Source organism: Hippopotamus amphibius, chromosome 5 (genome assembly GCF_030028045.1).
Source record: "Hippopotamus amphibius kiboko isolate mHipAmp2 chromosome 5, mHipAmp2.hap2, whole genome shotgun sequence".
NCBI lineage: Eukaryota > Metazoa > Chordata > Mammalia > Artiodactyla > Hippopotamidae > Hippopotamus > Hippopotamus amphibius.
Window position 1 is genome coordinate 37,253,222 of NC_080190.1, and position 14,668 is coordinate 37,267,889.

Sequence of the window (14,668 nt, forward strand, 5' to 3'; positions counted from 1 at the left end):
TGTAATACCACAATATTTAGGCCCCAGCAGGGCCAGGCAAGAGAGAACTGACTACCTCTGTAATCTGCACCTGGTACCTGAAACATTTTGGTTAGAAAGATTAAATGAGGGGTGATGTATGTACAACCATTTAAAAATATGTAAAATGTCATAGGCAAGTAGTAATTTACCAAATACAAAGACAACTAGAATTTACAAAAAAAAAAAAAAAAAAAAAAAAGGAGCCCTAGAGAGGTTTCATGAGTTCCTTAGGGCGCACAGCCAGTTGGCAGCTGGGACTAGAACCTAACTTACTGGTCATGAGAACTCAGCCTCACAAGGAAGGTGGCATCCAAGTGGGATGCGAAGAGAAAACAATTCTGACTTGTGTGCTTCACTTATTATTGTATCATACCAAGACAATTCTTCTGGAAAAAACAGTTGCATAGATGTTTACAGTCACTATGTTTTGAACCCCTGTAATTGTGTGAGGCTACGTTTCTCAGTTTTGTGTTTTTTATAGTTACTACCACATTCCTTACTGCTACATGTCAGCCTTATAATCCCTACCCCTCAGAGTTCCCTAATATCAATGTGACATATAACTCAGATGAGATATACTTGAACCTTCTAATTAACCCTAATCAAAGATATAGTTCAAAATATAAACTCCTTTTGGGTTTTTAAAAAAGTTTTCTTAGGTTCCTCCTTTTAATAATTTCTCCCATATAAAGCACAATAATCTGATTCTGGCATCAGAAACCACTGCAAACTCACCCTTTGGTCCAATTTTATACTTTCAGTGTAAAGGAGGTACCTGAAAAAAAGATTATCTAGATTCTACCCTATCTGGTCCCTCTACCACAAACAAAAAATAACCATTAAACATACTAGTCAGGGCAGAACTTAAAAGTTCTCATATTTTATTGAGGTTTAAAAAAATGTAAGTGCCATCTCCTCCATCTCTAGGTTAGTTGAGTTCCAAACATACTCAAGTTGGTGTTTTAAACTCATCTTAAATATAACAAAACCACATTTAACACAGATCTTGGTCTTGTACTTGGGACCAACTACCATGGAGCAGATGAGAAACAATAAGAGGAACCAGTTTCTTCTCTTTCCCAAGTCAGTTTTGTTTTTTGTTGTTTGTTTTTTTAAGTGTCTAAGTAACTGTTAAATTTGAGAAACATAATGGTAAAGAACTAAATATACACATAGGTAAATATAAAAGCAATTTACGTTTTCGCCTCTTAGTCGCCATCTTGTCATGTAGATGAATTCCATAGTATGATCCTTGCCCATAATTTCACCATTGCACAGCACATCCAACTTTAAAAAGAATAGTTACAGATCCATTAACACAAATAATTCTCAATTCACAAGTGTTTTACACATTTCTTCCAAATTTCAAAAAAAAGATTCAAATAGTTGTATCAAAATAGAAGCAGTGTCCATTATTTAAAAAGAACACTGGATCTTTCTATTAAAAGCACTGGCTCATCTCACAGGTATTAGCGATTCAAATATAATTAACATGAACCATTGTCTGTCTTGTCCCACATACCTCCATCTCAAGTTCATTACATAATTCTGAAATGCAAGGTGAACTATCTTAGTCGATGTCTCTGTGCAGCCTTTGAGGTTTTAGACAGATTTCTGTGATTTCTTACTGAATGAGAAGAAACTGTAGAAACCTTACAATTCCTCATGGCACATTTGGCTTGTGAGTTCATCTCTCCTTTGAAGGAGCTGCTTTCCTCCTTTTCATTAGTTTGTATTTGCAGAGGGTAAATGAATGCATGTGGATACGTGATTTCTGGGGCCTTGAAGGCATTCGAGTTGACCGAACAGTCAGGACCAGGCCACAGGCCTGCGTCTCCTAGAGCTCTCCACCTCTCTGCTCTGCTTGGTTGGTAACTTGCATAATATTTATAGGCCGCCTTCCCACCTTGTATGGAACTTCAAAATAGGGTCACACTTATCAATGCTCACTTATGTGCTAGAGTTGCAGCAACCAAACAACCCCTGCTCCCCCCAGCCCTTAACAAGGCCACAGGAGCTGTGGCTATGAGTTACAAATTCAACAGAGCATCATTAAACAAACATTTATTATAGATCCCTATAAATAAAATAAATTTCAGTTCTCCAGAGATTAAAAGCAAACTGATAGGATTTAATTTAAAGTTTGGAAAGTGGGAAGAAGAATGGGTTTTAAAAAATTCTTGTCTGGCTAGACAGAGACTAGTTTTGAGCTTTAAGTTTAAAATGAGTATAGTTCCAACTGTACTAGATAAATTATTAGCCAAATTTATACTGATTTTTGGATGACTTATGGTGGCTTAAATGGACCTCATAATGGTTTTCAGACACAATTTTATTTTTAAAAGAACAAAGTAGATAATTTTATTTTATCTTGCCTGTAAAATAAATTCATAAGCAAAGAGGGAAAGGGACTTACTTAGGATGCAATTCCTAATCAGGTACACTGCTTCTATTATTGTCATTTAAAAACCAAACCATCCTGCCCCAGTTACCAATTCTGTTACAGAAGCTTCAGCTGTTAGGTATTTCATTAAATTATCCCCCTACATGTGGGACAGCAAAATAAGGGGGGAAGAGTAAATGTTACTAACAATCACTGGGAAAGTTCTTTGCATTGAGATAGATAAGGAACTGTCAGTGAACTCAGTCTCTTCCCTGTCCATCCTTGTCTATAGACAAATGCACATAGTAAGTGCCAGCAGTAAGACTGTATGAGAGCAATAGTTCTCTCAGCTCTAAAAACTTCCTGAAAACTAGAAAATAACTCAGTGAGTCACACTTGAAAGAAAGGAAATAAAACTGCAAGTGGCATTTTCCAAGAAGAGAATAAAGAGCAAAACCAAATTATAAAAACAATTTTATTTTCTATTTCACTGTGGTTATATCTATAAATCATTTTTATCTTTTACCAAGTACATACGGCTTTAACGTTCACAAATGTTTTTCTAATGTAACAGTTGCTATCTCTGGAAATTTTCTTATATTTGTAGGACCAAACACATAAGAACTAATTCTTAATCCATAGATTAATTAGTCATCTGCAAGACATTTTAAAATAAGTTCAGGTTCAGAGGTTTCCTCAAAATAGAAACTTAATACTTGTCAATGCCTATGTTCAAATCCGATTTTATTTCTGCTATGACTGTTCATATGAACACTACTGTACATAAGCCTGAAAAACTATGTTGCCTTTGATGTCTTTGTTTATACAGGAAGCTAGCCTTGGTCTTTAGCTTTTTTATATGCTGCTAGTGGAACTCAAAGGGGAGGAAGAGGAAATGAATACAAGTTGCAACACTGCCATTCCGGCAGGTGAGAAATGGTAGCCACGTTTCCTCATTATGTTATAGCCGTGGCCCTAGGATCTTGAACATTCCCTAAACACTGCACTTTGCAAGCTGTACTGTGACCAACATCAGGGCAACTGACCTCTCCTGTAAAGAAATAGTAAACTACATTTATGCAGATGCAGCATGTTGGTTTTACCTAGGGCTAAGCAATATCATTTTTGCATATTACAGAACCAAATGAACATTAACGACAAAATCACTTTGGATAAAAAGACAATGCTTTACACTCTGAAAAAGAAGTCTACAAAGGATTCATTAAATGGATGGAAAAGGTCTCAGACTGAAAAAAAAAAAAAGACATACCATAAAGCATGTTGCCATTTACAAAAAAATTATCCATTTAGCTGGGATATTTATTTCAAGGATATTTACTGTTAAGTTATTTAAATATCTCCTCTAATTATAAAATGTTAGATTTATTAATATCACGTTTTAGTCAGGACATTAAATTAAAAAATACAGATTACACAAATAGAATATTACGTTCCAAAAATTAAATTTTAATATGAAAATAACCAAAGTTTCCACAAAATTAATTTAAATGTATTCTTAATTTTTACCTTTTTTGTTAGAATTTTACTTCAGATTAGAATTATCAAAATGATCAAGATTATATTATTAACTTACCTCATAAGAACTTGGAAGTTTTAGTTTTAAACTTAGAAATTTTTTAATAGTTCCCACAGTTACACGTGTAGAACACCGAATGAATTTCTTCATTAAACCCTAAAGAAAATAAAGATTACTAATGAAAATATTTTACCCTGCTTTTAATAACACTGCAGGTGTCATTACCACTAGCATTTTGAGTATTTTCAAAATGTATTCTAAAAATGTTTCAATTTACAGCTCTTTAGTAGTTGGAGTAAAAATGTTCCAAATTCTTGGGAACTTAGATGATATTCTTCAAGAATATCATGTACTATCATATGCACTAGGAAAATCCTTGCAAACACACACTCTGCATTCCGCTTAAATCTTTTGGTGAAGAATACATCATGAGTTTAATTGAAAATAAAGTCACAAAAAGCATATAAAATATTTTATTATGTCACTTCTGAAAGAATTAGGCACATTTAAAAAAAGTGTCACACATTAAAAATATTTTTTTTTATACAACACTGATTTCAAATGGGGCTCTGGGGAGACCTAGAGGTCGCTGAGGAGACCTCTCTCCTCAACAGAGAGAGGCCAGTTAGGCCACAAGATCCCTACCAAATAAAAGTCGTGTAGAATGAACTCTTTGTTGGGGAGAAACATGCCTAGTCAGTGTCTGATGGGCTGTGGCAGTACTTTACTGGAAAAACAATGTTGTATATGCCTTGATTTTTTCATTTCATTAGCAGTACTAATTCACTCATTATGCTTGAACATGACTAAAATATAAGAACCAATCTAGCATGGACATCCAAAATGAGTCAAAATAAGACTGCAGACATGATGAACATGAACAGATTTGTGAATTAAAATTATATCACCAAACCTTAAAAGTTATCAATACTAAAACAAAAACAAAACCCAGCAATTGAATCTTTTAAAGGTATAAAGTGTTATTTCTACTTATGTTTAGGAAATTAGGTCAACAATTTGGAAATGTTCTTTAATCCACTAAGTAGAATTATCAGTAAGAAAGTAGAACTATCCAGTCAAACTGTATTCCTAAGCAAAATATATTTCCCAGAAAAGACCAACAGGAACTAATCTACAAATGACACTTGATCACAATTCAGATGGTAAGGTATCCATTAAAAGAAAACAGAAGTTAAAAGTTACACTAAAGCAAGCCATATTCTACCCATTTCAAATGGGAAGACTGACATTCTAGACAGCATGGAAACAAAGTGATAGATACACACATAGACATTCTCTCTGTCACCTGCTCTTATCATTTCAACGTCATCAAGGTTTCCTATCTATTTTCTTGCTCTAAACAGCTGATAAAGACTTGTTAGCATGTTTCATAGGTCCCAGTTAAGTTAGAGAATAATGTGAGGGTACTGGAAGACCCTTTAAGTGTATTCTCATCTGCGGGGAAGTCTAATGTTGAAAGAACCTGCAGAAATGACCTGGCATTATTACTCATAATGTTTTCAAAATTATTAGTAAGTATAGAGGTGTCAGAAGAGTAAAGGTTTTAAAAACTAGGCAAAAGCTTGTTTCTGGAATTTATAATCCAATAAGGTCTGACAGCAAACGCTAACAAAATTCCAGCTTGGATTATTCAGTATTTGATTTGTAAGTACTTTGGAAATAAAAATATAACAATTATATGCATTCTCTCTCTATAAAATATGTTATAATTATACCAAATTAACCTTATTGTTGCCTAGCTAGGTACACCTGGGAATTGCTGCCTAGCTCTCTGAAAAGTAGTTGACATATTATAAGAGGGGCAATGACAATTAAGTGTGCTCAGTAGATGATGAGGAGGCTGGTGGGGAGAACCTTAGAGAGATGACCCTAAAAACAGTGCTTCTTCCCTAACCATTTCATTTCATGACACACACAGGAAATGGAAACATTCGTACTACACCCAGTGGGGTTAAAGGGAGACCCCGGGGCTGTGAGTGTGCAGCCCAGGCCCTGCTCAGCTGCCGTGAGCAGGTCAACATTTCAGCACACCTGTACATTTGGAGAACTAATATATGGAAGAGATTTGGTTTGTGTTTCAAGACTGTTAACTTCCCGTTTATTGGAACAATCCCCTTGCCTTCTAACCTGTCCCTTCTAACTCAGGTCAGAAGAGGAACAGTTCAAAAAAGACTCCTCCTTGTCTCTCAGGTGGTTACTCCTGAAGCTTTTTTACTCTCTTTATCCCTCTGTTTACAGACGAGATTAGATTTAAAGTCAGATAGTGGTCTTCGTTGCAAGTCAGATGGGCTTCCAGTTCTAGGATACACTTCCACAAATTCTAGTTATTGTGATAATGATTATTGAATTTTTTGTTTTTAAACCCAAACACCTTACAATGTTTTCCCTCTCATCTTCAGAGTGGTATGGTTAGTATCTCTACCAGCCAAAGCAACTGTCAAGCTTGACTTTGACTTTTTAGAAAATTAAGTAATTAACTTATTTGTTGGCTGTGTTGGGTCTTTGTTGCTGCGCGTGGGCTTTCTCTAGTGTCAAGCGGGGACTACTCCTTGTTGCGGTGCGCAGGCTTCTCATTGCGGTGGCTTCTCTCGAGCAGAGCACAGGCTCTAGGCGAGCAGGCTTCAGTAGTTGTGGCCCATGGGCTCAGTAGTTGTGGCTCACAGGCTCTAGAGTGCAGGCTCAGTAGTTGTGGCCCATGGGCTTGGCTGCTCTGAGGCATGTGGGATCTTCCCAGACCAGGGCTTGAACCCATATCCTCTGCATTGGCAGGTGGATTCTTTGCCACTGTACCACCTGGGAAGTCCGACCTTGACTTTTAAAAAACTGAGATATAATTCAAGTATCACAGAAGTCACCAGTTAAAACATAAGAGTCGGCAGTTTTTAGTATATTCGTGAGGTTGTGCAACCATTACCACTATGTAGTTCAAGGCCATTTTCATTACCCCCAAAGAAACTCCATACCCACTAGCTGTCACCACTCTTTCCTGTCCCCAGCCCTAGACAACTGCTAATCTAACTTCCTGTGTGTATGGAACTGCCTGTTTTGGATATCTCATATGAATGGAATCATACAATGTGTTTGGCTTCTTTCACTTAGCATAATGTTTTCAAGGCTCATTCATGTTGTACACATTCTAGCATGTTATCAGTATTTCATTCCAGTTTATAGCTGAAAAATATTGCAATAGGTAGATTTATCACATTTTATCCATTCATAAGCTGATGGACATTTGGGCTGTTTTCACTGTTTGGCTATAACAAATAACATTGTTATGAATACTCATGTACAAGATTTTGTGCGAACATATGTTTTCAATTCTCTTGAGTATACATTCAGGAGTGGAAATGTTGGGTCATATGGTAACTCTGTTTAACTTTTCGAGGAACTGCCAAACTGTTTTTCACAGCAGCTGCACCACTTTACCTTCCCATCAGTAATGTATAAGGGTTCCAATTTCTCCACATTCTACCAACGTTTATTATTTTCCTTTTTTAAAAATTATAGCCATCCTAGTGGATATGAAGTGGTCCCTCACTGTGATTTTTATTTGCATAGCCCTAAAGACTAATAATGTGTAGCATCTTTTAAATGTGCTTATTGGCTATTTATATATTTTCTCTGGAGAAATGTCTATTCAAATCCTTTGCCCACTTAAAAGAAAAAGATTATCTTCTTGTTGCTGACTTGTAAAAGTTCTTTATACATTCTGGATACAAAGGCTTATCATATATGCGCCTTGCAGATACTTTCTCTCATTCTGCAGGCTGTCTTTTCACTTTCTTGATAGTGTTCTTTGATGTACAAAAGTTTTCAATTTTGATGAAGTCTAATTTACCTTTCTTTTGATGCTTGTGCTGATGGCGTCATTTCTAAGAATCCACTGCCACATCCAAGGTCATGAAAATTTATCCCTATGTTTTCTTCTAAGAGTTCTATAGTTTTAACTGTTACATTAGGTATTTGATCCATTTTGAATTAATTTTTGAACATAGCATGAGGCAAGGATCCAAGTTCATTTTTTACATGTGGATATTCAGTTCTTCTAGCACCATTTGTTGAAAAGATGATTCTTTCTCCTTGGCCCCATGTTGAAAGTAAACTCATCACAGACATGAATTTATTTCTGACTCTCAATTCTACTTCACTCATCTATATGTCTATGCTTATGCCAGTATCACACTGTCTTGATGACTAGAGCTTTGAAGCAGGTTTTGAAATTGGAACTTAAGAGTTCTTCAACATTTCTGTTCTTTACAGTGTTTTGACTATTCCAGGACACTTGGAATTCTATAAGACTTTCAAGAATTGCCATAAAAGGCAGTTAGAATTTTGGTTAGAATTTTCATTGAATATGAAGAGCGATTTGGGTAGAACTGCCATCTTAACAATATTAAGTTGTCTAAGCCATAAACATGGGATACCCTCCATTTATTGAGGACTTCTTAAATTCTTTTGCTGGTTTTTTTCAGTTCACAAAACTTATACCTTTTTTGGTTAAACATATTCCTCCTAAGTATTTTATTCTTTTTGATGCTACTGAAAAATGGAAATTAATTTAAAAAATTTTATTTTTGGTTTGTACATTCTCCATTTATTCCTAATTCTTGAATCCTGTAAGCTTGCTAAGCTTGTTTTCTAGCTGAAGTACCCTAAGGGCTTTCTACATACAAGACCATACCATCTGCAAATAGAAATAGTTTTACTTCTTTTCTACTCTGGATGATTTTAATTTCTTTTTCTTGTCTAATTACTCTAGTTAGAACCTCCAGCACAATACTGAATAGAAATGGTGAAAGCAGACACCCTGTCTTAGTCCTGATCTTAGGGGAGAAGCTTTGAACATTAACTACGATAATAGCTGTGGGTTTTTTGTAGGTTGAGGCAGTTCCCTTCTAGTCATAATTTGTTAAGTGTTTTTACCAAGAATGAGCACTGGATTTTGTCAAATGCTTTCTCTTTGTCTACTGAGATGATTATGTAGTTTTCACACCTTTATCCTAGTAATATGGTTTGTCACCATTGTACCAACCTTGGTCATGAGGTATAATCCTTTTCATATGCTGCTGGATTCTGTTGGCTAGTATTTTGTTGATTTTTGAATCTGTATTCATGAAGAAAACTGGTCATAATTTTCCTTTTTTCTAAACTTTTGCAATTTTAATTGTGGTAAAAAACACAAAACACAAAACTTACCATCTTAACTGTTTTTAAGTGTATAGTTCAGCAGTGTTGTATATATTGACACTGTTGTTGAAACAGATCTTCAGAATTTTTTCACTGTGACAAACTGAAAACCCTGCTCCTTTCTGCCCCCTCCTCCCAGCCCTGGTAACCACCATTCTACTGTCTGTTTTTATGTATTTGAATAGATACCTCAAGGAGAATCACATAGTATCTGTCTTTTTGTGACTGGCTTATTTCACTTAGCATAATGTCCTTAAGTTCATCAATGTTGTAGGATACGACAGGATTTCCTTCCTTTTAAAGGCTGAATAGTATTCCATTGTACACACCACAGTTTGTTAGCTGTTGATGGGTATCTGGAATGCTTCTACCTCCCTGGCTATTGTGAATAGCGCAGCTATGAACATGGGTGTCCAGACTCTGCTTTCAATTCTTTTGCGTATATACCCACAGATGAGATTGCTGGATCATAAGGTAATTCTGTTTAATTTCTGAAGGAATCCCCACGTTGTTTTCCATAGAGGCTGCACGATTTTACAATCTCACCAGTAGTATAACAAAGGTTTCCATGTCCCCATGTCCTTACCAACACTTGATATTTTCTGTTTTGTTTTTGATAGTAGCCATCCTAAAGGGTGTGAGGTGATATATTACTGTGGCTTTGATTTTCATTTCTCTGATAATTAGTGATATTGATTGAGCATCTTTTCATATGCCTGTGGCCATTTGTATATCATCTTTGGAGAAATATCTATTTAACCCCTTTGCCCAATTCTTAATTAGATTATTTTTATTGTTGAGTTTTAGAGTTCTTTATATATTCTGGATATTAATTCCTAAATTTTGACTTGCAAATATTTTATCCCATTTTGTAGGCTGCCTTTTCACTCTCTTGATTGTGTCTTTTGATGCACAGAAGTTGTGATGTCTTTGGGTTTTGGTATCAGGGTAATAATTGGCCTCACAGAATGAGTTGGGAAGTATTTCTCTTCTGTCTTTTGGAAGAGTTTATGAAAGACTGGTATTAATTCTTACTTAAACCCTTGGGCTTTTCTTTGTGTGAACATTTTTTTCTTTTTAAATTACTAATTTCATCTCTTTGCTTGTTATAGGTCTTCAGATTTTTATATTTCTTCTTGAGTCAGTTTTGGTAGTTTGTATATTACTAGGAATTTTCTATTTCATCTAGGTTATCTAATTTGTTGGCATACTGTTGTTCATAGTATTCCCTTATAATCCTTTCTATTTCTGTACGGTTGTTAGTAATATCCCTTCTTTCATTCCTGATTTTAGTAAGTTGAGTCCTCTCTTTTTCTCTTAGTCTGTCTAGCAAAAGATTGTCCAATTTTCATCTTCTAGAAGAATATTTGGTTTCATTAACTTTGCTGCTTTTCTATTCTCTATTTCATTTTTCCCAATCAAATCTTTATTGTTTTCTTCTGCTTCTTTTTAGTTTGTTCTTTTTTCTAGTTTAGGATAGAACACTAGGTTATTAATCTGAGATCTTTCTTCTGTTTTAAAGTAGGTGCTCGTAAGTATAAACTTCCCTCTAAATACTCTTTCACCACATCCCATAAGTTTTGCCATGCTGTGCATTCATTTCCATTCATCTCGAAGTATTTTCTAATTTCCCTTGTGATTTCTTCTTCGACACACTGTTTAGAAATCTATTGCTTAATTTCCACACATTTGTGAATTTTGACAAGTTTCCTCCTGTTATTGATTTCTAATTTTATTCCATTGTGTTGGAGAATAAACTTTGTATAATTTCAATCCTTCTAAATTTATTGAGACTTCTTAGTAAGCCTAACATAAGGTCTATCCTGAAGAATGTTCTGTACGTGCCTGAGAAGAATGTGTATCCTGCTATTGTTGGGTACAGCAGTCTAGAGATGTCTATTAGGTCTAGCTAGTTTTGGTGCCGTTCAAATCTTCTATTTCCTTATTGACCTTTCCTTCCAGTTGTTCTATGAATTATTTAAAGTGTGGTATTGAAGTCCATTACTGAAAGTGGCATTGTTGTTGAATTATCTATTTCTCCCTTCAATTCTGTCAGTTTTTGCTTCGTGTATTTTGGGGCTTTGTTGTTAGATGCATTTATATCTATAGCTGCTACATTTCCTTGATGGATTAACACCTTTATCGTTATAAAATGTCCTCCTTTGTTTCCGATAATAATTTTTGTCTGAAAGTCTGTTGCCACTCCTGCTCATTTGGTTACTGTTTGCATGGTATTTCTTTTTCCATTCTCCTACTTTCAACCTATTTGTGTCTTTGAATCTAAGCTATGTCTCTTGAAGACAACATATAGTTCAATTATGTATTCTTATCCATTCTGCCAATACCTGTCTTTAACTGGAGAATTTAATATATTTCAAGATAATTACTGTTAGGGTAGAATTTATAGCTGCCATTTAAAAAATCTGTTTTCTATTATGTCTTTTAGGCCTTTTTGTTCCTCTGTTTCTCAATTACTGTTTTGTGCTGAAACAACATACTAGAAAATACCTCTTTAATTGCCTTGTCATTTCCTTTACTATACATTTTCGAGTTACTTTCTTTGTGATTTCCATGAGGACTACAATTAACATCTAAATTTATAACAGTCTATTTTGGAATAATACTATCTTAATTTCAATAGCATATAAAAATTTGTTCCTGTGTAGCTGTTTCCCACTCCCCCTCCCCAAGCTGTTACTGTCACAAATTACATCTTTATGCTTAGTGTGCCCATTAACATAAATTTAGAGTTACTGCTTTATGCAGTCATCTTTTAAATCAGACAGGAGGAAAAAAGTTTACACACAAAACATACCTTAATTTTGTCTTTTATATTTATCTGTATAGTTACCTTTACTAGTGATCTCTATTAATCTGGATTTGAGTTGCTATCTAGTGTCTTTTCATTTAAGCCTGAAGGATGCCCTTCATTATTTACAGAGAAGGTCTGGTAGTGACACAGTCTCCTTAGTTTTTGTTTACCTGGCAGTATTTTAATTTCACCTTCCTTTTTGAAGGATACAATTTTTTTTTCTTTCAGCACTTTGCATATGTCATTCTACTGCCTTCTGGCTTTTACAGCTTCTGATGAGAAATCACTACTAATCTTACTGAACATCCCTTGTATATGATGAGTCACTTTATTGTTGCTTTCAAGATTTTCTGTCTTTTAACAGTTTGATTATGGTGAGTCTAGCTATGAATTTCTTTGAGTTTATCATCCCTGGAGTTTGTTGAGCTTTTGGGATATTTAATGTTTTTCATCAAATTTGGGAAGTTTTTGGCCAAAAACTTCAAATATACTTTCTGCCTTTTCTCTTCTTCTTTGGAGACTCCCATTATGTGTATGTTGGTAAGCTTGATGCTGTCCTACAGGTCTCCGAGTATCTGCTCATTTTTCTTCAATACTTTTCTTTCTTTCCTCAAACTAAGTAATCTCAATCTATCTTCAAGTTATGGGGTTCTTTTCCTATGACTCAAATCTGCTGTTGAACCTCTCCAGTTTATTTTTCATTTTGGTTATTACACTTTTCAACTCCAGAATATTTAAAAAAATAATTTCTATCTTTTTATTAATATTCTCGAGTTGGTGAGATTGTTCTTGTACTTTCATGGAAGTGTTCAGATATGATTTCTTTTAGTTCTTTGCACATTAAACATTTTTTTTTATTGGAGTATAGCTGATTTACAATGTTAGTTTCAGGTGTACAGCAAAGTGAATCAGTCTTATTTTATATCTATATATCTACATATACCTCCATTCTTTATATATGATATATATGTCTCCATTCTTTTTTAGACTCGTTTCCCATATAGGTTATTACAGAATACTGAGTAGAGTTTCTGTGCTACACAGTAGTGTGTATATGTTAATATTAATCTCCTAATGTATCTGCTCCCTCCTTCACCTTTGGTAACCATAAGTTTGTCTTCTACATCTGTGATTCTGTTTTGTAAATAAGTTCATTTCTACCATTTTTTTTAGATTCCACATATAGATGGTATCATATGATATTTGTCTTTCTCTGACTTACTTCACTTAGTATGATAATCTCTAGGTCCATCCATGTTGCTGCAAATGGCGTTATTTCATTCTTTTTTATGGCTGAGTAATATTCCATTGTATATATGGACCACATATTCCTTATCCATTCCTCTACTGATGGACATTTAGGTTGCTTCCATGTCCTGGCTATTGTAAATAGTGCTGCAATGAACAATGGGGTGCATGTATCTTTTCAAATTATGGTTTCCTCCAGGTAAATGCCCAGGAGTGGGATTACTGGATCATATGGTAGTTTTTAGTTTTTTAAGGAACCTCCATACTGTTCTCCATGGTGGTTGTACCAATTTAGATTCCTACCAACAGTGTAAGAGGGTTTCCTTTTCTCCACACCCTCTCCAACATTTACTGTCTGTAGATTTTTTGATGATGGCCATTCTGACCAGTGTGAGGTGATACATCATTGTAGTTTTGATTTGCATTTCTCTAATAATTAGTGATGTTGAGCATCTTTTCATGTGCTTTTTGGCCATCTGTATGTCTTCTTTGGAGAAATGTTTATTTAGATTTTCCACCCGTTTTTGATTGGGTCATTTTCTTTTTTTTGATATTGAACTGCATGAGCTATTTGTGTATTTTGGAGATTAATCCCTTGTCAGTTGCTTCATTTGCAAATAGTTTCACCTGTTCTGTGGGCTTTTTGTTTTGTTTATGGTTTCCTTTGCTGTGCAAAAGCTTTTAAGTTTAATTAGGTCCCATTTGTTTACTTTTTTTTTTTTAATTTTCATTACTCTAGGAGGTGAACCAAAAAAGATATTGCTGTGATTTATGTCAGAGAGTGTTCTGCCTATGTTTTCCTCTAAGAGTTTTATAGTATCTGGCCTTACATTTAGGTCTTTAATCCATTTTGAGTTTATTTTTATGTATGGTGTTAGCAAATGTTCTAATTTCATTTTTTTACATGTAGCTGTGCAGTTTTCCCAGCACCACTTACTGAAGAGGCTGTTTTTTCCCCATTGTATATACTTGCCTCCTTTGTCACAGATTAGTTGACCATAGATACATGGGTTTATCTCTGGACTTTCTATCCTGTTCCATTGATCTATATATTTCTATTTTTGTGCCAGTAGCATACTGTCTGGATTACTGTAGTCTTTGCACATATTTTAAATGGATGATTTTGAAATGTATATTTAGTCATGTTCAATGTCTGGGTGTCTTCAGGGACATTTTCTATTGACTGCTTCTTTTCCTATATATGGGCTATACTTTGTTTCTATTTTGTCTCACAATTTTTGGTTGAAAACGGAACATTTGAAATAACGTGGTAACACTGGAAATCAAATTCTCGCCTGCTCCTCAGGGACTGCTGTTGTGGCCTTCCCTTGTTTCTCACTGTTTAATGACTTTCCTAAACTAATTCTGTAAAGCCTGTATTCTCTACAGTATGTGGCCACTGAAGTTTCTACCTAGTGGTCAGCTAACAACTGAACAGAGGTTTCCTTATACACTTAGA

At 34.9% G+C, this 14,668-nt stretch overlaps 1 protein-coding gene across 6 annotated transcripts in view; it reads right to left on the reverse strand.

Moving 5' to 3' along the window:
* The window catches only part of PCGF5 (polycomb group ring finger 5), a 118,084-nt gene that overhangs the window by 17,590 nt on the left and 85,826 nt on the right, over positions 1 to 14,668 (reverse strand). For 5 of the 6 annotated variants that reach the window (XM_057734513.1, XM_057734514.1, XM_057734515.1 and 2 more), the window contains exons 7-8: positions 3,999 to 4,097; positions 1,219 to 1,308 (exon numbers count right to left, since the gene is read on the reverse strand). In XM_057734513.1, the coding sequence (XP_057590496.1) occupies positions 1,219 to 1,308; positions 3,999 to 4,097 (189 nt within the window). The remainder of the gene's footprint in view (positions 1 to 1,218; positions 1,309 to 3,998; positions 4,098 to 14,668) is intronic. The other variant, XM_057734517.1, reaches the window with a different exon arrangement.